General features: G+C 39.0%; 2 protein-coding genes across 15 annotated transcripts in view; both read right to left on the minus strand.

The window, feature by feature from the left end:
• The window catches only part of MTMR1 (myotubularin related protein 1), a 37,709-nt gene extending 18,546 nt beyond the window's left edge, over positions 1-19,163 (minus strand). The window contains exons 1-14 of one of the 8 annotated variants that reach the window (XM_071442499.1): positions 18,876-19,163; positions 15,915-16,020; positions 13,399-13,422; positions 11,166-11,219; positions 9,737-9,812; positions 8,867-8,961; positions 8,554-8,661; positions 8,050-8,151; positions 7,277-7,360; positions 6,542-6,691; positions 5,616-5,804; positions 4,597-4,782; positions 1,832-2,038; positions 750-842 (exon numbers count right to left, since the gene is read on the minus strand). In XM_071442499.1, coding sequence (XP_071298600.1) covers positions 750-842; positions 1,832-2,038; positions 4,597-4,782; positions 5,616-5,804; positions 6,542-6,691; positions 7,277-7,360; positions 8,050-8,151; positions 8,554-8,661; positions 8,867-8,961; positions 9,737-9,812; positions 11,166-11,219; positions 13,399-13,422; positions 15,915-16,020; positions 18,876-19,006 — 1,605 coding nt within the window. In that variant the 5' untranslated portion in view covers positions 19,007-19,163. Of the gene's footprint in view, positions 1-749; positions 843-1,831; positions 2,039-4,596; positions 4,783-5,615; positions 5,805-6,541; positions 6,692-7,276; positions 7,361-8,049; positions 8,152-8,553; positions 8,662-8,866; positions 8,962-9,736; positions 9,813-11,165; positions 11,223-13,398; positions 13,423-15,914; positions 16,021-18,875 lie in introns of all 8 variants that reach the window. The other 7 variants (XM_071442497.1, XM_071442500.1, XM_071442498.1 and 4 more) reach the window with 7 other exon arrangements.
• An 885-nt stretch (positions 19,164-20,048) lies between these two features.
• The window catches only part of MTM1 (myotubularin 1), a 41,425-nt gene continuing 36,855 nt past the window's right edge, over positions 20,049-24,618 (minus strand). For 6 of the 7 annotated variants that reach the window (XM_071442506.1, XM_071442507.1, XM_071442508.1 and 3 more), the window contains one exon: positions 20,049-22,440. In XM_071442506.1, coding sequence (XP_071298607.1) covers positions 22,273-22,440 — 168 coding nt within the window. In that variant the 3' untranslated portion in view covers positions 20,049-22,272. The remainder of the gene's footprint in view (positions 22,441-24,618) is intronic. The other variant, XM_071442510.1, reaches the window with a different exon arrangement.

Consider the following 24,618-nt stretch of genomic DNA (forward strand, 5'->3'; position numbering starts at 1 on the left):
AAAGGAGTCAAGCACCAAGAACTTCTAAATCACTTGGAAATAAAGCCTTCAGGTGAACCCATTTCAATAACTCCATTAAAGAATGGCAATATAAAACCACAAAAAAAAGCTTAGGTTTTTGCTCATGGAGGCACAAATAAGGAAAACAAAGACTAAATCCACTCAATAACTTAACATTTCAGAACAAAAGTGAGAATCTAAATATTTTGGTATCTTAATAATCACTAATTTCAGAGATCTCCCCTGATCTAGAAGTAAGAGCAGCGATGGAAGTAAGAAAACTTATCAGAGAATAGGCCTGTGTGGTATAAATGCTGTCCTGTATACATAAGGATGAATATGTTCACATTTGAGACTTAGATAAAAGAACTCTCTACTACCCTCAGGTCACAATCAGCCCAGATTTTTGCTGTTATCTTAAGGACAATCTAAATCCATATGAACATTTACTCCACCAGTGAACCCGCAACACAAATAATTTATTTCATCAACAACTCTTATTTATATAAACAGCAAACCCTTTGTAAGCCTGTTTTAAACAGAAAAAAATTTGGTTTTAAGACAAAATCTTTACTCTAACTCCCTGTACCTCACTTTCAACAGAAATTCCCCTCTGCAGCCACAGAGCAACCAACTTCAGGTAAACGTGCTACTATTCTGTAAAGGAATGTGTTCTCCTCCACAAATTATGTTTCCAAGATAAAGATAAAGACTGATAGCTCATAGAAATGCACTCTTCAGCATCTTACCTGCCTTGTCATTTGCCAAACACAGTCAATGAACTGCAGGAAGATGGGAGATCTGTCAGCGTCCGCATGGTCATCGTCTCCATGTCCCACTCGCTGCAAGTCAGAGCACACTGATTTCAGCCTGGTCAGAGCACACTGATTTCAGCCTGGTCAGAGCACACTGATTTCAGCCTGGTCAGAGCACACTGATTTCAGCCTGGTCAGAGCACACTGATTTCAGCCTGGTCAGAGCACACTGATTTCAGCCTGGTCAGAGCACACTGATTTCAGCCTGGTCAGAGCACACTGATTTCAGCCTGGTCAGAGCACACTGATTTCAGCCTGGTCAGAGCACACTGATTTCAGCCTGGTCTACAGCACCATCCCAACCCTGCAAAGCTCAGGAACTCTTCAATATGTTCCAGGAGTGAACAAGACAAGCAAGTCTTCCATAACATTAACCTGCATTTTTCAACTACTAAAAATGCCTCCCAATATTAACTTAGGGACATGCCTTCAGCATTTAGCAGAGCTGGAAAGCTCTACCAGTTGCTTCCCCATCTTCTACTGCAGAGCCACTGATTTCTACCAGTGGGTGAAACTGGTAGGAATTTATTAAGACTGAACTGAAAAAATGGTTATTCTATATCCACCTGTCATAACTACATGCCATTTCTACTAAATAATCCTAAGAGTCAGAGCCCACAGACTGTCATAACAATTTATTCTAATTCCCCACTAACCCATGTGTTAAATAAACACTTGAACCTTAAATCAGAGTAATAACTCCAGCCCTTTTACACTTTAGAAACCCTAACTGTTTTCCTTGGGTTTCCATAACATAAGTTATAATCCCTCATTCTCATAAAAAAGCCATATGACTTTTTCTCACCATTGCACTCAAACCACTTCATTTTTATTTACTTTATATTATACATCACATAGAGGTTTCTGGTTAAAAATGAATGGGTCACAGTTCTCTGACACACTCAGACCACTAAAAAGACACCAGAGACAATAACTAAAATGCAGCAGTGAAAAAACTGCTATTCAAAGTAAAAGTCCTGAAGGTGACAAACTGCACACTAAATTTTCCAGCTTACCATTGCAAATCGATGTCCAAAACTTATCCATTCCTTCTCTACAAGCACTTCAAAGCCCTTGATGGTTCTGTAGTAGCTGTCCAGCATGAGCATGGCCAGAGCAGTGAGCTGGGCAGTCCGGTCCCAGCCATCACTGCAGTGCACCACTACTGAGGTTTTACCAGATTCAATTTTATCTGCAATTCTTACTGCTCCAGCAAGAAGCATCTGAAACAAAAATGAAGAAACAAGTGTATTAAATACTACCAAAACTTTATTAAAAAAAGAAAATATTAAGATTTTATACTCTTTAAGTCATTATGTTTTAAAATTTCAGGTTAATTACATAATCATCCTGATGACAATACTTTAAATTAGAGATTTCCAAACAGTGGTGTGCATGTTCCTAGAGGCACAAACACTGCACTCCCTTGTTCAGACAGAGAGCTTACCAGATCCCCATTACTAGCAGCACATAACAAATGAACCTGGAAATCCCTTCTCTAAATTAATTGATATTCTGTATTATGATGAAAAGACAAAAATACTGTAATCTATTCCAAAGGCTGAAGTTTCGAGGTTTTCAAAAGTTCATTTCACATTAATCAATCCCTCTATCTTGCTCCATTTTCAAGTTCAACTGAAACTACTGAGTTGAGAGAAAAGGACAAAGCATCCAGCTAGTCTGTACCAAAACACAACCCAAACAAACCCAGAAACCCCTGGCTGGGAGCCAGTTCTGATTTGTTGCTGCATGAAGTATACATGATATTCAGCTTCTGAGCTGACCATCAACAGCCTGCATTTGGTAGTATGGTAGAACTGAAGGATTCCAGAGGGGAAGTATCAAGAAACAACACATAAGTGTCCATGAGAGAACAGGGTTTGTGGTATGAACTAGTTAACTGCCAGTTATTTCAGTTAGAAAGCTCTACTGCATTAATATTAACATAGTTTGGTCTTCAATAAAAGCAGAAAACAAATCTATTTAACATACAGGTATGCAATAGCTTGCTTTAAAGAGAACACAGATGCCTCTGAAGGAAAACAGCTGGAAATAAACAACAGAACAGGTACAGGAAATGAGCAGGGAATGGGAGACAGAAAACACATTTACTATTAATTCAGCAGATATCTGTGGAGTGTGTGAAGCACTTTATTCCACTTCGGTGAACAGCCTTTAGAAAACAGCTTCCTCTACAAATTTATTATTCTTTACAGATTTTTCAAAACTTGGTAACCATCACAGTATTTCAGTTAGGACTCCTAACAAATAACTGGCTTTGGACTAGTTTACAAAATGAGAATTGAAAAATAATTAATACCACAAGTTCTACCCTCAGACAGAAAATACTCCAGGTATGCACTAAGCACCAAGTGCCTCTACTCATGTTGTTATTCCTGTCTGCACACACAGAGTTACTGGTGCCTTCACTCCTAGGCCATGTCTGGAGCACTGTGGGTGCAGGGTTGGAAGGTGAGTTTCCAGTAATGCATTGCATTCAACTGGGACACAGCCACACTGCTTTGAGCCCAGAAAACAGCAGATGTGTTTAGAGTAAAGCTGTGGAGTGTTAGTGCTATAGCAAGCTAAATCAAAAGGAAAAAGAACTCTTGGAAGAAATCTCAGAGAGACACTATCAACACTGTTAACACAATAATGGCAGCCTTCAAGGAATCAGCCTGCAGTTTCTGCTGTCAGGACCATTAAAGTGAATCAGCATGCAAGGGACAGATCCATGAAGAATGTCACACATGCATCAACTCTTCAAAATCATTTAAATGACATTTCCAGTTGCTATTCTGACACTGCCTGATCCAAGAACCCCACCAGAGTCAGTGGCAATGAAAGGTGACCACAAACACAAAACACACAATTGTAAAAGGCCAGGCTGATAAAAAAAGTGTTCCAGATACTCAATGCTGTTAGAATGAGATTCCCAATGCTGTTTCAAATAGTTCAAATTGAAGCGAACAAAAAAATTACACTGTTCCCAAAATATAATTAAATTTGGCTCCTAATTTCGTGTTTGCTCCCTCTACTGGCTCTGCTGCAGTTGTCAGAGACTGCTTAACAGTCAAACTAATCAATGATCCCAAACATGTTTTGCATGAGTGACATTTGAGCCAGCTGCTAATAAAACAAATTACACTCCATCCATATTATTCATAAACAGAGGATTAAATGTGGTAATGAAATAATCTACTCTACAATAATTTCAAAGGTTAGTGAAACTGACTGTAAAACTGAGTGTGGTAGTGATTTATTTTAATATTATGTTAAATAATAGGGCAGATGATAATCTGATAGATCAGTGGTTACAAACAGCTCATGAAAATGTAGGTGCCCATCATAAGAACTGTAACATTGCACAGAAGGAGGGAAGGATGAGAAAGACTGTGGAATTCACAGTCAAGTTCTTTTGGCAGTGGCTCAAATATACTCTGAAGTTCCCAGTGCATTCTTCCAAACAAGAGGGATAATCCTGGACTGCCCACAAACATTCCTTCTCAAGAAAATAAAACACAGCAGTAAATATGATACTGTATTGCTTGGAATTAACTCACTATCTCCCAGTACATAAAACTAGAAATACTATGTTATTATGGCATGCTTAAAATGCTGCATTCTAAGTGATTATTTAAAAATTACACTTTTTCACAAGATTCTTCTGATTAAAACAAGATGCTTGAGTTTCAGCATTATTTTAGCAATATTTTCAGAAGTGCAAGTTAAAAACATGGTTTAAAAAAAGTAATTGACTTTCACACCAGAAGCATTTTACCCTTATATATTCCAGCCAGTGTGTGGAGTCCACGTTTGACAGCCACCGAGTCTCATCAATAGTAGGATAAACAATTTCTTTCAGTTTCCTCAGGGATTCTCTCATGACATGGATATTGTGAATCTCCAGAAAGACCAGCTCTGCATTTGGGTAGGCACTTTCACTTTCATATCCTCCACCTTTAGCCTGTCATTCAAAAGGTAAAAATACACAATGAGAAGAACACGTATAGGACGTCAGTATAAGATAGAGAGAGTTTTTTATTCAAGTTTCAGAATTTTCTGAGAGAGGAGATTATTTTAGTGCTGATAAAAAAATATTTTTGGCTTCTGGTTTTCTAAAAAAAAAAAAAAAAAAAAAAAGGGAGTTTTTTTAGGTGAAAGAAATTCTAATTGCAACAGGCTACATTTGATAATACATCCATATACCTTCACTGCTTTATTAATGAAAGTTTTGGTCTTCTGTGAGCTTTGTTCCATAATTTCTCAGCTATATCTGTGGGTCTGTCCTTCAGCTCAGGCTACAGCCAAGATCTGAGGTCACCATTTGTGGTATTTTCTGGGTCCCCAGGACAAAGGAGGAATTGAGAATGACTGCTTCCAGAGTCCCAACACAGCTGGACAATGATTGGTCATTAAGTCAAAATAATTCACATGAAACCAATCAAACAACAACCTGTTGGATAAAACAATCTCCAACCACATTCCAAAGCAGCAAAACACAGGAGAAGCAATCAGATAATTATTGTTCTCAATTTTCTCTGGAGCTTCTCAGCTTCCCAGGAGAAGAAATCCTGGCAAAGGGATTTTTCAGAAAATACGACAGTAACAATCTCTTCATGCTGCCTTTGATTCCTGCCAGCCTTTCTAAAATGGTACAAGCAACTTACCTTCCTGCCCTCTTTAGGCACCCTCTCTTATCTCTTTTCAACAACAGATTCTCCACATTCTGATATCTGGCTCAAGCTTCAGCTTTGTGATAAGGCTGATGAACTAATGCCAGTTATGATAGAAACCTACCTTGTTTGTATCTGCAACACTATTCTGCCTGGCATCAAAGATGATAAGCTTATGTGACTGAGCATTGGCATCCATAATTGTCTGCAAATATTTTTCATCTTCCTTGCAACGTTTATCATTTGGGCCAACTGACGGCTGGCTGCATCGTGTTATCGTTGCCTGACTCTCAGGATGAATCCAGGACAACACCTGGAACAAGAGACAATGATTTCATTTACTACACTACTGTAAAAGCAGCAGGCCAGAGAACAACCAGACAATCACATTGCTTATCTGGCATTATTTCCTGGCAAATCAACAAATGCAAGTTTAAGGACAGGCTGATGCAAAAACATATTGACAGCACACTAGCACTGACTGCTCATCCCAAATCTGAGCCTGAAATACAGAGTGATTCTAAATATCTTAGCTGTTATTTCTAACAGCAACTAAGCCTGTATTATTCTAATTGGAAACAAAAAAAGGGCAATGGAGGAATAAAATCTGCTTCCATGTGGAAGAATATGGATCTATATACTACCTTGCTAAGCATGAAAACCAACACAGTCTAACATATTTTAAGTGGTTCTAATGCCACCTTGTCTATTCTCAAGCAAAGCACTATGGCTATGACACATTCTACTCCAAATAAGAACACAAGCTGATACATGCCAGAGCATGACATACCATTGTGGCCTAGAAGTGCTAATCCAAACAAAAAACTCAGTACATAGCACAATAATTGTGCAATTAAACTCACACTTGAGTTGCTCCCTTCAGTTCTAAACCCATTAAGTCTAATTCTTCTTTCTTTTCCCCACTCCCCAACTCAGGAAGGAAGCCATCCCACTGTTGTTTAAAAAACAAAGCCCAGAAGAACACTAATAATTTTTTAAAAGCTACAAATTTCTAAAACACTTCTATTCTCTTGTACAAATTTCACTTACAGGAACTCTCCCTTTTGCTCTAAATGCTGCCACTTTTGAGAGGTCATCGTCCTTCACACTGGTTGGCACAACAAGAACAGCAGGGTATGTATCACAGAGCTCATAGGTGCTGTTAATTTTGGATATTTTCCAACTCTCATTGGGCAAGCCCTGTGTGGAAACAAAACAATCTTGCATTTTTCAGGTTAGACCTTTACATATCTCAGTTTGGGGCAAAGAAAAATTTTATGTGCTGCATGCTTTTAAAAAAAAGGCATGCCCACTTTTTTTTTTTTTAATAAGCTATAAACTTAGGTCTTCATGCTGAAACATAAACCAGTGGAAGTCTTTATACTAAGCTGATAAGGAAAATAACCATATTGAAAATGCAGATTTAAAATTACAAACTCCAGTTACTCTTCTGTTTAGTGATGTTTATTCAAATTCAATTTTTTGTAACACCTGTGTTTTGCAGAAACAGCACATGAAAAATGTGGATTTCAGAACCATGTTAAGTTAGACCAATTCACCCAAGTACTCAGCACCTGTATCTCCATCAACTTTAGCAGGTGCTCAACACACTCAAACTCAGGCCACTTGCATTTTATTATCTAAACATGAGCTGCAGACAGTCAGTCTATGTAGCAAGAGCTACATAGACTGAAAATGTTGAGTTTTCTGTAACATTTTTTCTTTGTTTAAATGGCTCTGGGGGAGATGGAGAAAAAAAAATACACCAATTATTCTATAACTTACCTGCCTCTTATATTCTGCCATTGGATCATACACTTTCCAGCCATTAACAGCAAACTTTTCTTTATAGCTGAATGCAAAAAGAGGCTAAAAACAACAAAACAAAATTATAAATTACTGCCTGACAGGTTGTAAGCACAGTAACTCCAAAACAGTCAACACTCCAGTATTTCAAATCTCAAGCAGACATAACACCTTCAGTCAAGACTGGAACACACTGAGCTAGAAAAAAGATAGTTTTTTCCATTAAGTATGAGTTCCATTAAGCATGAGTTTAAAGTTCAAAAAACCAACATAGGAAACAGAAAATTGAAGTTACTTGCCTCTGATCACACAACACATCAATGGAAATGTCAAGATTAGAAAATTGGTTTCCTACCTCCCAACAAGTTCCTTACCCACAGAAGCAAATGAAATAGAAATCTGCAGCTAACCAGTAACAGGGCTAATTGTACCTATTTGTTGTATTACATAGAACTTCTAGATTTAATTATCTACTGCAGAAAATAAGAGTCAACACATACATATTTTTAATCAGCAACATTAGGCAAACCTAGATCTCAAGGGTTATGCATAAATTAACTTCACCAATAGCAGACACAGCTGTGTTTGATGAATTAATGTAAAAAGCACACAGGGTCAGAGTGGCCTGCCCGCTCTGCAACAGATTTTATGAATCCACACTTCCAAGTTTGTTATACAGCCCTTGTATTTCCTCCCCTACACTTTCCCAAAAGAGGAGAGCCAGGACAGCCTCTCTCCATCTCAAGACTTACCAGCCCATTAGAAACAGGAAATGCACGTGTTACAAGGTTTTCAAAGATCTCCAGTCTGTTCTGCTCTTCCTGTTTATAGGCCAGCCGCAAATTTCTCATATCCTGTCAGAAATAAGTTACAGTTTTACTCTATGATAAATTAAAAAAAAAAGAAAAAGCAGTTTTAAGACATTTGATTGAATGAAGGCATCTATGGAACACTAAGTCACTGACATCATCTAACCCCCAACAGAACAGAGTTGTGTAAGCATTCATGAGATAACTAGGACTGTCAGTAGAGATGCTTGATATAAAAATTTCCACTTTTCCTTTGAATTCACTCTTCAGACAAAAGGCAGAAGTGTTTAAGACTGCAAGTATCATAGAGGAATTGAAATAAATGACACACGATTCAAATACAGGGAACTGATCAGGCAGAAAAACAGCACACAGGCTGGCAGATTCTTCTTACAGAAAAATGAAATGAAAATAATTTACTATTAATAAATCTCTACCATGCCTTACCTTGCAAACTATTTCTATACCACAAGAATTGTCTCCATGGCTCTGTACTCCAATTTTTTCCACCCTACTTATAACTCCAAGGGGAACATCAACAACAAAAGGTGGATCCTGAAATTTGTATATAAAACAAATAGATGTTACTACATGAGAAGAAATACAAATTACTATTATTCATGTGTGTTTCATTAGAGCCAACAGCAATTCCAGTTTAGTAAACTGCTGTGAAACATCACATGGAACTTGTCACTTTCTGAAATCTACTTCAGCAACATTCCTACCTGAAACTACAGGCAGATAGATGGTGAAGTCTTACCCTCTCAACACTTTTGATAAACATTCTGAAGTCCGTCACTGTGAGTGTACCACTGACTGCTCCCATAAATGGACAGATATACATCACGTCCTTAGCTGGAAAACAGATCATTAGAGCTTTGTTTTACTATGATGGACATTGGTTGCATAACAGTCTGTTTTCATTTGAAACTCACAAGATTTTGGCAGCTCCATAAGATTTTGATGCCTGACCTCTTTAGGAAAGTCTATTTTTGCAGAGTTGTCTTTATCTCAACAATGAAAGGAATCACATTCCTCCCCTGCTGCCCCTGAGCACTTGGGGCAGGGCTGCAGCAAGGGCAGGCAGGTCCCCAGCAGGTACCCCAGGTGCAGAGCAGCCACACTCACCCCAAAGACAGAGCATCCAAAGTGGCAATTACTGATCCACAGGCACCCAATCTCCATGTAATTCAGTTCTATGCCCATAGCTTTGTATTCTTTCCTAGCCAAGTACTGCACTGCTAGCACAGAGCTTGCTGTCACATGCCAGAGTGAAATAAATCCCACTAAGTACCAGAAACTAAGCTCACCATAACTTCATCTTTTTTAAAGAATAGAATTTTGAACCTATGATATAAATCCTTAGCACCTCTAAGCAGAAATACAATACATACATCCCTATGGAACAAAAAATCCTTAGGAAAAGAAATATTATCTATATGGAGCAAGTCATCCTCTGGATCTGATTTCTCCTTCCTACACTTGGATTTACAAGACAAAGAAAAGAAACCCACATCTAATTTTAAGTGGCAATAAATGAAATAAGAAAAGTCAAAAGGAAGTCATATTCTGTTTTTAAATAAACCAGCAATTTAACAGTATTCAGTGCAGCACTCAGTGGTACACTTACCAATAACTTTGATTGATTCTCCAGGAAAAAGTGGAGCCTCTTCCATCTGTGCCAGTTTGTTTCCATCCCGCAGTGCCTGGCAAAAATCCAAAATCATGAGTAAATCTCACTCTCCATCTGTACCACATCGATATATTTTGATGTAAAGTGTTTTTACTACCAGATTACTGGAACACAAGAAGTGTGTCTTTTTCAAAATCACACAACTGTACTAAACAGTACCACAGTAAAAGAAAAAAACAAAAAACCAACCAAACACAAAACTAAGTATTATAAATTTAACACAGACATACAAGTTAGTTACATATTAGTAACAAAGCATTCATGCAACAATTAGTTTCACATGCTAGCTATATATAGCATACAAAAATATGAACAATAAGATCAGCCCAAATTATTAATTAATAATTTGTTAGTGTTTTGCTGAATGCAGGTATTATTTGGGGTATTTTATCTGTTTGAGAACATTTTAAAGCTCTTTTGTTTTTTTAAAAATTCTAACGCTGCTTATTTAATATTTGAGTATTTTTATCTGAGAGAATTATATGGCAGAAACTTTATTTAAAGATTTTAACTTTGTGATTTTGATAGTCAGAAGCACCCCACAATGCTCTATTTCAATCAATACCTTACTAAGAGTGCCACAGGTTATGGAATAGGTTGACTATAGGAATGTTGGATCCAGATGGTCAGATTAAGAATGAAGTAATAACAAAATATAGAAGGACAATTAGCAATTTTAAAATAAGAGTTAGTTAAATAAATTTTCATTGAGGTAAATGGCTTCATTGCTGAATGATACATGATGGATCCTTTGCTGGCAGCTATGATTTACAATGTACTAAAGATTGTAATAAAGCATAAAACAGTTTGTGGGACTGTTAAGGACCATGTAATAAAGTGATCTGTCTCAGGTCAAAATGATGAGACATTAGGGTCTCAATTTTTTACATTCTGAATGAATATAATGGGGTAACCTGTTACAATAAACAACTAATCCTCCCCTTGTATTGCAGCTCTGATCCACACAGAAGTAATTGGCAGGATCTCTCTGCTTCCACACAGACTACCCCAAGCTCTCCCTAATAAATAATTTCTAAAAATATTTCAGCTGATCTCTGGCTTCAGATTTCCTTGGAAAATTTTGGAATTTTACATTCAGCAGTCAATCACAAAAAATAATGTGCAGAGAAATAGCCAGTGCTTATAAACTGAGGGTGGATGTGCTCTGTAAGCCAGGCTTATGTTCAGTATTATATTTTAGACTACATGACCTTACAAGAAAACTGTCTGGCACATAACCAGTTACAACTAAATGCTTTCTAGGGCTTCTCTTGAGTAAGAAAAGTAAGATTTGTATGCAGTGTATGAGTACTACTTTATAGTACCTTGCTACATAGTTAATGAATGAAAGATGAGTAAAACTTGCCACCTGATCAGGTTCTGCTTCAGAATGATAGCCATTGTGTCCATCCTGAATCTCCTGCTTTGCATGAGGCAGCAGTAGGGCAAGAGAGAAGTAACAGCAAAAAAATTGCAGACAACAGGTGAAAGGACAGAATCTTATCTTTTTCTTGTTTCCCTTTTTAAAATTTCCTTAAAAAGACAGCATATACTTTAACTCCAGTTTAGCTTTCCAAAATCTTCCACTCCCGGCACACACTACTTTCCACAGAAGGGAATCCAAGCTGTTAGCACCATCCCTTGAACATTACTTGGCACAACACAAAGTGAAAAATTTACTCCCTTTTTCACAAAAGAGTCAGTGCTGGTAGATAAGAACATAAAAGTATGTACTGTCTTTTTAAGACAAATAACCTTACAATGAAGAAAATTAATTTCAGTATGCCACATGCTTATCAATAGAAGAAATTGAGTACAACTTGCAATGGCAGCATTATGGGAAAACTCATGCAATCTTTTACAGAAAAAAATAGATTGACATCAAATAGAAGTACCTAGACATTTAAAAAAAAAGCTTTGCTGTGTAAAACATGTTGTAATTGAACTCTCAATCTTATAGTTTTACATATCTTTCTAGCAAATTCTATGTTGTTGTTTGAAACTTGGCCAGTAACTTTACAGAAACTAAAATTACTACTCATAGCAAAATATGCAAACAATTCACATTTTCATGGCAATTTATTTTTGCATCATTGGCAGCAAATCCTGAACATTAGTTCAACTTCCTTAATAAACATAAGGTCCTTTTGCACACTGGAGAGAAGCACAAATGTCACTGGGTCAGCTGAAGGAATTATTTTAACATGTTCAGCCAAAAATGTTCTTCCGTCTTCTTCCTTTAGCAACTGGAGAGAAGCTGTGCTCATGACAGTCTATTGCTCCCAGTTCAAATGCAAAGAACCCACTTGGTCAGACTGGAAAATCAGCCTCAGTCTAAATTTACAAGTGTTGTTAGAAGTCAATTTTTCTTTTTACAGGATTTCTACAAGAAACCCTCAAGAACAAGCTTAGAAAAAGGACTTCAGATAATTTGAACTCTACATGAGTTAAAAAAGTTGTATGTAATTAAAAAACCTTTTCAAGTTATAATGTTACTAACATTTTGATATGGGTAGAATTCTGTCATACAGAAATTACTTAAATTTCAGATTATAATTATGTTGTTTCTGAAATCAAAGAAAAGTAGACACTGTGATCTCTGGAAGAAAACCAGCAGGACAATGAGCAAATACACCAAAAAATTGAAATATATGAAAGACAAAGAAGCAGAGCAGACCACTCAAATATCAAAGCCTTTACACAGAACTGGGAACAACTGAACAAAACCACTTTTTGTTACTCAACTAAGACCAATTATTTGAAGTGCTGTCTATTCAAAAGAAAAAAGATATGAATTTGTGGTTTTGTATGATTGGACTAAACACATAATTTTTAAATAGGTAAACAACAGATGAGAAAAAGAAACCATTCAGACTTCATCTCTTGGTTTCAGACTGAACAAGAGGTCTTTGTTTGAATCAAAGTGTTGGACACATTTCATGAACAATGTCAGAACACTATCCAGATCATTTCTCACTCCATAAATGTTACCAAGAGAGAGGGGCAAGAAAACAAGGCATGCCCTTTTTAATCTTCAATGGACAATGGGCAAGCCCTGGTCTCAAAATTATCATTAAAAAGATGTAGGTCATTGCACTAGTGCCTAACTTCAAACCTAACTTTCAATCCTATTACAGCTTGGTAACAACTAATTTAAAACAAGTACAAAGGCAAGCATGAATTTGGAACTTACTTAAATAGGACAGACACAGACAAAATGCTTTTACCACTGGTATTCTTTAGCACAGACATGTTAGAGCTGCTAACACAGTACTCTGCAGTCTGAAGCACGTAAACCTGAATTGCAAGCATCCATTTTGTCAAAATTAATGTAATAAAACTGAAGTTAGTATTGCACATTCATAAAATAATTTTAAAATATTGCTCTCTTACATACTGACTTTCATTGCTCACGAAAAGATTGTAATGTATATAAAGCATTTTTGTGGCAAAGAAGCTGTTGCACTGCATAGCAAAATGGCCTGACTGGTTCATAAAACCATTAATGAGGTAAAGAACGCTTGACACACCAAGATCTCACACAGCACAAGAGACACACAGGTAGGAGGCTGTTCACTGCTAGCCAAAGGTAATCTTACCCGTATTACTGGCCTCCTGTACACCTGTTAGTTAAAATATAAAATATTATCCAATCAAACACATGGATGTGATTTGTTAAAGATATTATATCTTATTTCACCAGATTTTCAAAAGAACTCTACTCCCAAACATTTTAATTATAGCTGGGTTTTGAAAGAACAAACCAAAACTATGTAGAACTGATAACTCTCATTTGCAGATTTTTTGGTTTAAAAAAAAATCTCAGCGACTTGATTTTAGTGATGTAACAAATTCCAAGCTCTTTGAAAACATTCATTCCTAATCACCCTTTTATCCTGCTACACTGTGCTATTGTTAAAAGAGAAGAAAGAGCCTGGTAATCCTTCTAGGTGGAAGACAATAAGCCTGCACTAACAACCATGAAGGAGAGGCACCGGACCTTTCAGAATGAGACAACTCCTCTCAACTTCTGAAGGTGTTTGTAGCCAGCAGCTACAATCGGAGCCATTTTCATTTATATGAGCCCCTCATTCACGAACACTCTGCAGGCAGAGCATGTGTCAGAGAAGACACATAGAGCAGAGCTCAGCTCATACTGAGATCACTGCTGCTGCAGGGTTTAGCAAGCAAGAGCTCCCCCAGTGCTCTCCAGTTCTGACCATTCCATTAGCTGCCCCCTTGCTTCCCTCCCCCCTGGTAAGCTAAATCACATAAGAGTAACGTGAGTAACACTGCTAGATACAAGAATCAATGTATTCACCTGGTTTTGCAAGCATATTAATTTAAACAATAAAAAAAAGAAAGAATAAAGCAATGAGTTCCTGGTAAATCCAGCACAAACTAACAGAACTGCCTGACCAGTTCCAGAAGCAAACACACACATCTGACCTGTTCTGAAGGCTCTGAGTTGTAAGATAGTCTCTAAATGCAGCAATTCGAGGTAACCAAAGGTAGTGAAGACCCAGGAAATGCATCAAAAGAGAAAGATGTCTCAAAGGAAAACTGAGCTTTTCATGTGTGGATTCCACAGTAATAATGAACAAACACAACCTGTTAGTGGTACTGAGTAAGCAACTATAAAAAATTCCATCACGTTATATACAAATATGGGATTTCAAATCACAGGAATGCAATGATACCAAATACAATTTATCCACAAAAAATTCTTCATTTAAACCATCAGGCTTAAATCCTTTTCTTTCATTTCTCAGAGACAGAGAATGAAGTAGAATTTTAATTAGGCCTTAAAAGATTTATTCCTGTTAAATAATATCTGAGATGAGTTTGGTATAGAGATGGAATTTATTCAAAATTAAACAGTGCTCTTCATTCCAGAGGAATGCACTCTACTCAGAGATAAACTGAACACCAGGCTTACACACATGGATTTTACTAAAATGAAATCCTTGGCAAATACAACATCAACAGATGCAATGAAGGTTTCCCACAGTGTTTTACCAAAAAGGATGGCCTTGACTGGGAGCAAGCATTTGCAGTTCAGCTGCTGTAGTATGGGAGAGCTACTCTTTACAAACTGCTGACTGTGCCAACTGTGAAACTCTGTTCAGGTTGAACTTTTAATCACACTACAGTCAAAAACATTTTGTGGACTCATCTCAGACTCAGGGTGAGTCTGACCTGCTGTCACTCAACCTAAAACGTGCTGTTTCCAGACAACATACTTCATAATCACAGAGCATATGTGAATTAAAATCAAGCTAAAACAAAACAAGAGAAAGACATAAAAACTTTCCAGTGGCCATTCTCTATGAACAATAAAACTGTTACAGATCTAGGAAGTAAAAGGGATCTAAACAGCAGCAAGTTGGGCTTCTTAAAGGGAATTGAAAAACATGGGTAACTTTTGTCACGTTGCGAGAGGAGAAAAACTGCCCATGCTCCATTCCTGACAGCTGAGCTGAATGGCTGCATGAAGGGAACAGGCAGTGAGGGTGAAAGAACAGGGGCACAAAAGCACAGTGGAACTCAGAGAAACCATACTGTGCAGTCATTACCTTTGTGACAAGAATGCTGCTGGGAGGGAATGAAAAAGGTGACTTGTTTGTTTGATGTTAAATTCTGTGTCTCTGGAGAAACCCCATCAAAAATGATACTCAACTATGTTCCCTACACAGTAACAAAGACAGTAATTTATTTTTTGTGGAATCTGAGGAGCTCAATTCTGCACTCTGAATAACACACACCAGAAACCGTTTCAACCTGTAACTATAATCTACTTTACTAATTATTTTACAGAGTAATCAAAAGAAAAGACAACTCACTTTTGATGTTTTATTCAAAACATTGACTTCTAAAATTTTCTTTCACTTCTCTGTTAATTTTTATTCTCTAGACTTCAATGGCACTATTCTAAATGTGGAGGAAAACAGGAAGCAAATTCAAGAGACTCCTATGGATAATGAGATGTTTCCAGTTCTGAAACACTCAGTGATCACTCAAGTACTTACCATTGGCTAATCAAGATAGCAAGGACCTTCCCCATCTTCCACTCTTGTATCTTAAAACAAATCAATGCATTCTTCAAGTCACTTACCCTGTAGTCTCTGGACACACCCTCTGATGGGACAGACCCTGAAATCTGACTCGAAATGGTTGCAGCTATCAGCTGTTTACACCATTCCACGTGGGATCCAGTTGGGCTACAAAATCAAAAATTTAAAGTTATTTAGCAGTAATTCAAAATGTGTACTTTGAACAGCACAGATCCAGAAAGCAACACTGTAAATGATCAATAACATCATAAAACTTTGTTTGCTTTGTGGGCAGAACAAAACTATTTTATTACTCAAATTACATAAAAGAATTTTACTAGACCATGTCAGAGACACAGAGCTGCCAGGAAGTTAAAAGTGAGGTTAGGGTCCTAGGAACTTAAAAAATGTTCTGCTCCTTATCCAGTGTAATTTTTACCATTCACATGCTTCTTTCTTAAATCCATCCATGGAATGAGTTTGGCCAAGTAACAGGAAACTCCTTATATTGTCCTTATAAATATATCCTGATTATTCTGTAAAGCCTCAGAATTAAATTTCTTTGTGCTAGTATTAAAAAAAATTAAAGTATGCTAATGTTGTATTCTATATTAAATGTTGAAAATACATGTTGTCTGAAGGGTAACTTCTAGTTAGCTGCAACTTTTTCCAATTAATGAAACAAACCCTGGATAATCTTTCACATGACACATCACTGAATTGTACAGCACAGGGCGTTTACAAGAACCCTAAAGCATCTGAACTGCACTAAAGCCCAGTGATGCCATTTCAGAACAGCCCCCTGAACAAGAGCTGCTCACAAGTAGTGCACTACTGAGAGGGAGAAGCAATGACAGTCTGAAGTGCACTAGGTCTGTTCAACACACACTGGTATCAAAGGAAAAACTGGGAATGCCAGAGGGAACTGTTCCCTGAGTGTTACCACAGCCTCAGATGGTATCTTAGATAATTGCCACTTTTCTTCACACCATTCAGCTGTGCTCGTCTATAGACTGAATGCTTATTCAGAAGTCAAATGCAGAAAGAAATTTTTTTTTCAGTTAATTCATAAACTAGCTTTGAATTCTATGAATGCTCCATGACACTGAAGTGAATATACTTACAAATACCCAGCACCCAGCAGGTGCACCACATCTTGGACACTAAGAGGGTGAGGTAACACCTTAGATGACCAATTACTACTGAAAAAGAAACCTTTCCTTACATTAACTCTGCCACTATAGCTAGGCATAAGGCACAGATCTATGCAATGTCATACCTGAAATGGAAGATCTTTCAAAAATTTTCTGATAAATTTTAATAGCTTTCTCCCCACCTGCACATTCTACACAGGATTAGATCTCACAATCTTGTTTTGCAACTAAAACACATCTATGATAGTCCTGCTTGAACAACAAAGACAACTCTCAGGTCAGTGCTGAACTTAAACCCAGATTTACTTAGAGAACTCCTCACTTGAGTTCTGCAAAAGAGCCCAACACCTAAATCCTACAGAAATCCTTTTCTTACCTCATTTATTTCTCCTTCTCTCACATCTCTTTTATTTCCAGTATAGCTCTTCAGGGCTTGCCTAAGTTTGTTTTCAAATAAGCACTCACTTGTTAATTAAGAAAAGGGTTTATTTTTCTATGGCTTATCTTCACAAGGAATCACTACATCAACAGAGCTAGTAACAGCAGGAAAACAAATATAAATGCAGGACCATCCCCTGAGACCAGTGCAGGGGATGTGACAGTGTTCCAGAGAACAGTGATCACACCGAGGTGCCTTCTCCCCATGCACCAATGGGGCACACAGCAGAACTGACTGCCTTTGCATTCCATCTCATCTGCAGTCACACACATCAGCCTGGCCTGGTACAACCCTACTGGCAAACAACTGAACTGTATGACAAATGGACGTAACTGGGCCAGGAAAGAGCAAGATCTGAAGAAGGGAAGATGAAAATTAGGATAAGAAAGTGCATTTATAAGGAATACAAAGGTGTACATTTTGATGACAGAAAATGGACATTTGAGTTCCATCCTCACTAGAATGATGGAAACACCCAGGTTTCTACTGAGAGAAAAAAGAGAATACAGAGACTGGAACCTAGCACTAATTTTAAATATTCTTTTTTAGTTAGTTTTCATCAGGATGAGCTTTCCATTCATTTCTACTCTTGCTTAAGGATTTTTAAGCTCAATTCTGAAGCCCACCTTCAGCTGGAAACTTCTGAGTGAAGTAATGTCTCTGCCAGCGGCTGCTGGAGGAGATGCGGTCCCACCTTGCACCATCCTGGTGAGACCCTGCGGACCCACGGCACACACAGACACACAGACAGCATTCCGGGACACCCCGCACACACGGACACACACCAGGGACACACAGCATTCCGGGACACACCGCACACACGGACAGACAGACAGCATTCCGGGACACCCCGCACACACGGACACACACCAGGGACACACAGACAGCATTCCGGGACATACCGCACGCACAGACACACAGACAGCATTCCGGGACACCCCGCACACACTTACAGACACACACCAGGGACACACAGCACACCGAGGGGGCACAGCGGTGCCTGGGGACAGTCCCACCTCTGCAGATTCAATACATGCACGGAAAAAGCCCCAAACCAATCGGGAAGAGTCTCAAAACCCGCGGAAGGTCTCAGCTCGGGTTTGCAGGACGCTGTCCCAAACCCCGGGCCGCCTCAGCCGCGGCCAAGCCGGCGGCAGCACTGCCGGCACACGGCAAGCGCAGGAGGAAACTTTGACAACGGCCGGTTCCCGCCGCGGATCATCCGCCACCGCACAGCAGCCGCCCTCAGACTGCAGCTTCTGGGGCCGGAGGGGTCGGGGAGGCCGCCCTGGGACCGGGGGACCGCGCTCGGCCGAGGCTCGGGCCGAGGGGCGCCCGCCGCCTCCCCCGCCGGGCCCCGCAGGCCGCGGCGCCCCCTCTCCCGGCGCCCGCTCCCCCCGGGACCGTTCCCGGCCGCCGGCCCCGCTCACCTGTCCAGGGTCTCGGTGCTGGGCTGCCGCGACCCCGCGCCCGCCGCCGCGGCGCCCCCCGCCCGCACGGCTCGCCGGCTCACGCCGCCGCCCTCCACCGCCGGCCCCGCCGCCGCCGCCGCTCGCTCCATGGTTCCGGCCGCGCCGCCGGGATGGCGGGCGGTCTCCCGCCTCTCCGCGGCGCCCGGCCCGGCCGCCACAGCCCAGCCCGCTGGGGCCCCGGCAGCGCCGAGGGCTGTCACCTGGCGGCGGCGCCTTCCCAGAGGCCCCCGCGCCGCGAGGAGGGGGGGCGGGCGGCGGGGCCGGGCCGGGCTGAGGGAGGGCTGGGCCGAAGGACGGCAACTCCCGCCCGCCGCCCATTCCGGCCCCAGCACGGAGACGCGGCAGGAAAAGGGGCTGGTGGAGGCACAGAGTTCAGCACTGACATCTTTATTTTCCCCTCCCCGCACATACACGGCAGACGGATAATGTTCACTGCTCTCCCCCGACCCACGGCCTGGCACGTAGGGCCCGGCTGCAGAGCAGCCCCGCGGCATCCAAGGAGAGCGGCCGACATGGTTAGTGAGGAAGCGGCAGTACTGAGGAGATCCTGCGCTGGTACTGATCATACTGATCATGTTTTCTCATGCATGACAGAATGCTCGCTGCGACACAACATCTGAACTCAAGGCAGAGGTTAACAATACATCAAAAGGAGGTAGCACACAAGTCATGTCTTAGTTACAGCCATAACTGATGCTGGGGAGAAGGGTAAGGCATGAGCAAATAAAAAAAGGCATTCAACAAATAACCTTTCTAAATAAGTAACAGAAACCCAGCACAAAACCTAGCTTATTGTCCTTATGTCCATGGAAGGAAGAATACAAAAGACGTAAACTAGCATTCCAAGACTGACATTTCTTATGGGATATTGGGCATTCATTGCTGGTGATGCTGACACCCCAGCTCTGCTTTTCACCCCTCCTAGAAAAGGCACTCAGCCCCTCAAGTCTCATCTTCACGAGCTCAGAAGCTTCCCCAGGTGTGCTCGTGGCAGGGACCGGCGTGCACAGAGGACAGGAGGTCTGTGCAGAACAGCCCAGAGCACCCACTTAGGGGGAAGGACAGAGATGTTCTGCTAGCACTGATAAATCCATATGCCTACATTCACAAGTAGTATTTTCCAGAACAGACTGGATTGAAATCACCTTTATGTTGGTCTCATATGTAAAAACAATTAAAACACATATCCTATCTGCTGGCTTGAAAAATTCCAAGCCTGCAGAGAGCCATGTTAGAGAGCTTCAAAGACATATTCAGCTGAAGAGTAATACAAAGTAATATGTAATGAAGTAAGTGCAAAAAGATCCTTTCCATTACATGACACTTTCCCAAATGTAACAGGTTATCATGTAGTGTTTACACAGTAAAAATTATTAGATTTTCAGAACTTTATCACACCGCTCAGAGATGTCACCAATATGTTAAACTCAAATACAGAAACTTTAAATATTCTAATAAAAATAGCGCTTTTTTTCTTTAAATAAACCACAAGTAAGTAGAAGGCAAATATACCAGAGTATGCATAGCTTTCAAAATGTAAAATATATCATGAACAACTGAGTATCCTTCTTCATTTATCTGATGTAATGAATCTTAGCAAGTCAAGATTGGGGGACAACATTGTTATTTTGGATACACATACTCAAGAGCATAGATGGGAGAATGAAATTTAGAGGACAAAAGTCATAAAATTCTGCATATTTAGAGCACACATGCTGTATGCTCTGAACTTCCCTGAAAACACAGTGCAACTCAGTGCATATACTGAATTAAATCCAGAGGCGGTATATTTTTATTCCTTTGAAAAAATACTGTTTTAAATATTCCATGTCCTCTAAACTTTGACTTATTTTATGGAACTATACCTTTAAATTTAGTTTTCATATGCAAAATATTTACATTTTATAAACTTGCAGAATTTCTAATAAACTATATTATATACACTTACACAAAACTTAATTTATATATAATCCTATTATATCTTGCAGATCAAAACTCACCACATGTACAATAATTTACAATGACAGAAGCCTCAAGCATCAAAATATCTCCTTTAAAATAACAATATTAGAGTCCTTTACAGATTCTGATTTGCAGTATTTCCTGGATTGCTTGTATATCATTAAACTTATGAGAATATGCAAAATTTTAATTAAATATCAAGAGCAAAGTTTGGACTGTCATAAGAAATGCTTGCAACTATTTAAAAATTACCTGAAAGGAACAAATTAAAGATTTACAAAAAGCCTCTGAAAGTTAGGCTTGAAACTAGAGCTCACTTGAATGTTCAATATAAGTGCACACACTCTATGCAAATCTTGGATACTGAAGCCCCTTAAATACGTTAGAATAAATTTGCTGAACAGGAGTTAAATTAAACAGTAAAGTATAAATGTACAAGTTTTCAAAATTATTTATAACTGAGAATTTTTGTCTACTTTGGTATAAAAGCTCCTTTAAACAGGCACATTTATTTTTAAAAGACAAACAGAAGCTTTAATACTATGGCTATTGCTGGATATTTAAGCAATGTCTCTGTGGTTCTGTTTTTCATTTTATAAACCTTCTTTTGGAAACATTTAATTCTGTATTAATCCAAAGAACCAATACTGCCCACAGTGATAATTTGTACTGTACTTTAGTGCTGAATAGCTAGCCCAAACAGAACTTCTCAGAAACCAGTACAACTTTCATTTGTTCTTTTTAAAAAAAATAAAATCAATTTACAATAAAAAAGTTTCTTTTATTTTGATATCTACTGAGCTATTTGAATTTTTTATTTAGAAGCATATCACTGAAATGCCTTCCATATTTCTGTTTATTTAAAAGAAGGAAAATTTGGAATTCTTGGGTAATCAGAAAGTTTCAACACTTCTTTCTGACATCTTACAATATAATTTATTTTTCTCTCATGAATTCCATGAATGTATTCCTAACAGGAATACAGACATACCTAATTATATACAGTGTTAATATTCCTATTGCCATTATTGTGTTTATTCATGACAGGTAAGACTGAGCATGAATTTCCTTACAAAAACATGACCTAAAATGTAATAAATTAAAGCATTCTTATGAAAACAATATATCAATTTAACTTGTACCAGACATACCAAAATAACTCTTAAAGCCCTCCATAGCTATGAGTTGATTAATAATGTTCCCAGTCCACAGGTTCTGAAAGGCACGTAATTGAAGAGCTGGGTTTGTTTGTTCTGAAGTCCTCCTCAAATGAAGACAGTCTAAAATAATTTGTGTTAGGACAGTCTAGTGTAAGGCATTAGAATATTCCTCTTTAGAGATCTATGTTAAGCACCACTTGCTATTACAGTATAGAAAGAAGCCAACATTTTCTTCAAAAATGTGTTTGTACTTGGGACACCATTTGTGAGGGAGATGATGATGAGGCTGATGAATTGGGTATCTTAGCATTATTTGTGATCTGAAGCTCTTCAAGTCTCCTGATATAATCATCCCGCAAGGCAAGGAGCTCCAGGTAACGCTGCTCCACGGGGTTTGGCTGCTAGGAAGAGATCCAGGTTAGTCTGAGCACTTCACTCCAGATACTCCTACACAGGCTGCTCGAGGAGCTGGGGCTTCCTGGCAGGTGTAGCACATCAGAGCTAAACAGAAACACTCACTGCTGTAACCTGAGAGCCCTCTGCCTGTTCCAGCTGTCTCCCCCAAAGTCCATCTTGGCACAAAATCCTTTGTCCTAACTCAGTAAAATCAGCCGCCACTTCCTGGAACATATGGATTTTATTTTCTTGTTATCTAATATTGTGTGCAAGATAGTTACTTGTATACCTTGACCAAAGCTTTTTTCTTGACTTACTAAAAGGTTTTAGAGTCCAGAAGCCAAATGTCTCAGCATCTTCCACAAAACACAGTGTTTAGCCAGATTATTTTAGCTACACTGATCAGATTAAGATCCATGTCTTCAGTTTAAATAACTTCTCTCACTGATGAAATTTACTTGAATTTTGAGTAGTTAATTTGCAACTTGGTGTAAATAAGTGAAAAAACTTTTTAAAGTGATTTTCCTATGTAAACTTGCACGTGTTTAAAATCAACTGCTCTGGCTTCAGGAGATTACTCAGAAAGAGCCTTTTAACCATTTCCACTTTGAGCTTAACTTCCTTTTCAGACTAATGAAACAAATGGAAAAGAACTATTACAAATGTCCAAGCAGAGAGAGAGCCTTAAGTTACCTTCAGCTGAATACACCTGTCTAGAAGTTGCTGCTGTTTCACAGTTAACTGCCTGTAATACAAAGCTATCAGCAGTGGAGTTTCAGCAGCAAATGGCTGAACACTGCACCAGTTCAAAACCAGTTCAACCAGCACTCTGAGATGCACCCATCTGAGGATCATGATGAATGCTGAGGCAACTGTGGAAGTTGGATCAGTGCTGATGTAGGTACTAAAATGACTGGTGATGTAGGGTAATAGCTTTGCTAGCAGAACATAATTCTAAGGAATGGACTAAGAAAGGTCATCAAAAAAATGATTCAGGCCACATGTCATTATTCAGTTGCTTAATTGAAGATGAAGCATAAATTTCATGTGCAGAAAAAAATGTTGCATTTTGTGTTCAAAAATGGTGAAAATTAGGGACCAGTAGTAGCAGCATGGAATACTGTCACTTGGGTTTGCATTTCCAAGGAGAAACTCCTGCCAAAAAGCTCTCTCAAATAATGGCAAACTGCATTTTTAAGTAGATCTACAGCTAATGTGCATGTCTTATCATCCTTGATTTTCTAAAATAAATCTTTATATTCACCTTTTGCAAAACACCCTCATTTTTCACAACAGGCAACAAAAGCTTTAAAACCAGGACTTCCAATTCCAAAAGGGAATGTATTTGTAAAAAGCCATAGCAAACTGCCAGGCTTTCCTGAAGCCTCTCAAGTGCTGTAAATAATACAGGAGATCAGCTGTGCAAAAGGAAGTGTATTGCTTGAAAACTACTGACTCATTCCAAGGGCTGGACTGTGAAGACTGCTTCTGTCAAGCAAATTGCTCCTCTATCTTCTACTCAAATCTCCACAAGCTGTTAAAAAGGACAAAAAAGTCTCTATACAAAATCTTTATGTGCCACGTGATGGAGATTTCCAGCAAGACTGTAACAAACACTGAGTGTCCATATGGATTAAAACCACAGAACTGAACTATGTGTCATTTGATAAAAGCTTTTCTGGACTTCCAATCTGATTTACTTGTACAATTTTCAATAACAGCTTTCATCCCCAGTGTAAACAATGCTGGGTCATCAATGTTACATAAAAAAATTAAATCTTACCATCAATTCATATAGCTTTGAAAAAGAAAGGACTCAACAGGTCATTTCATTTGTAAATTGTTTCATACCCTCTCTAAGCAGAAGGAGAAAGACCAAGCAAATGCAACTGTGTTTGTGCTGCTAATGCCCCAACTCTTCAGGGATCAGCAAGCCCCATTTCTAAGCATTGTCATTCAGGATTTAGTAGCATCAAATGCCCTTAGACATGTGTACAAGAAAAAGGGCTAGAAAGAGCTCAAGGATGACTTGCTACTAAACAGAGAAATAAGTTCAATGAGCTAGGAGACAGCTACATAATTGCTTATACTTTTTCCTCCATCTTTACAAATAAATATAACATTAAAAACCTGAACAGATTACAGGTACTGCTCTACAAAATCTACAAAATCCTTATTTCCAA

Source organism: Agelaius tricolor, unplaced genomic scaffold (genome assembly GCF_023055355.1).
Source record: "Agelaius tricolor isolate 1412-34295 unplaced genomic scaffold, bAgeTri1.0.p SCAF_17, whole genome shotgun sequence".
Classification (NCBI taxonomy): Eukaryota; Metazoa; Chordata; class Aves; order Passeriformes; family Icteridae; genus Agelaius; species Agelaius tricolor.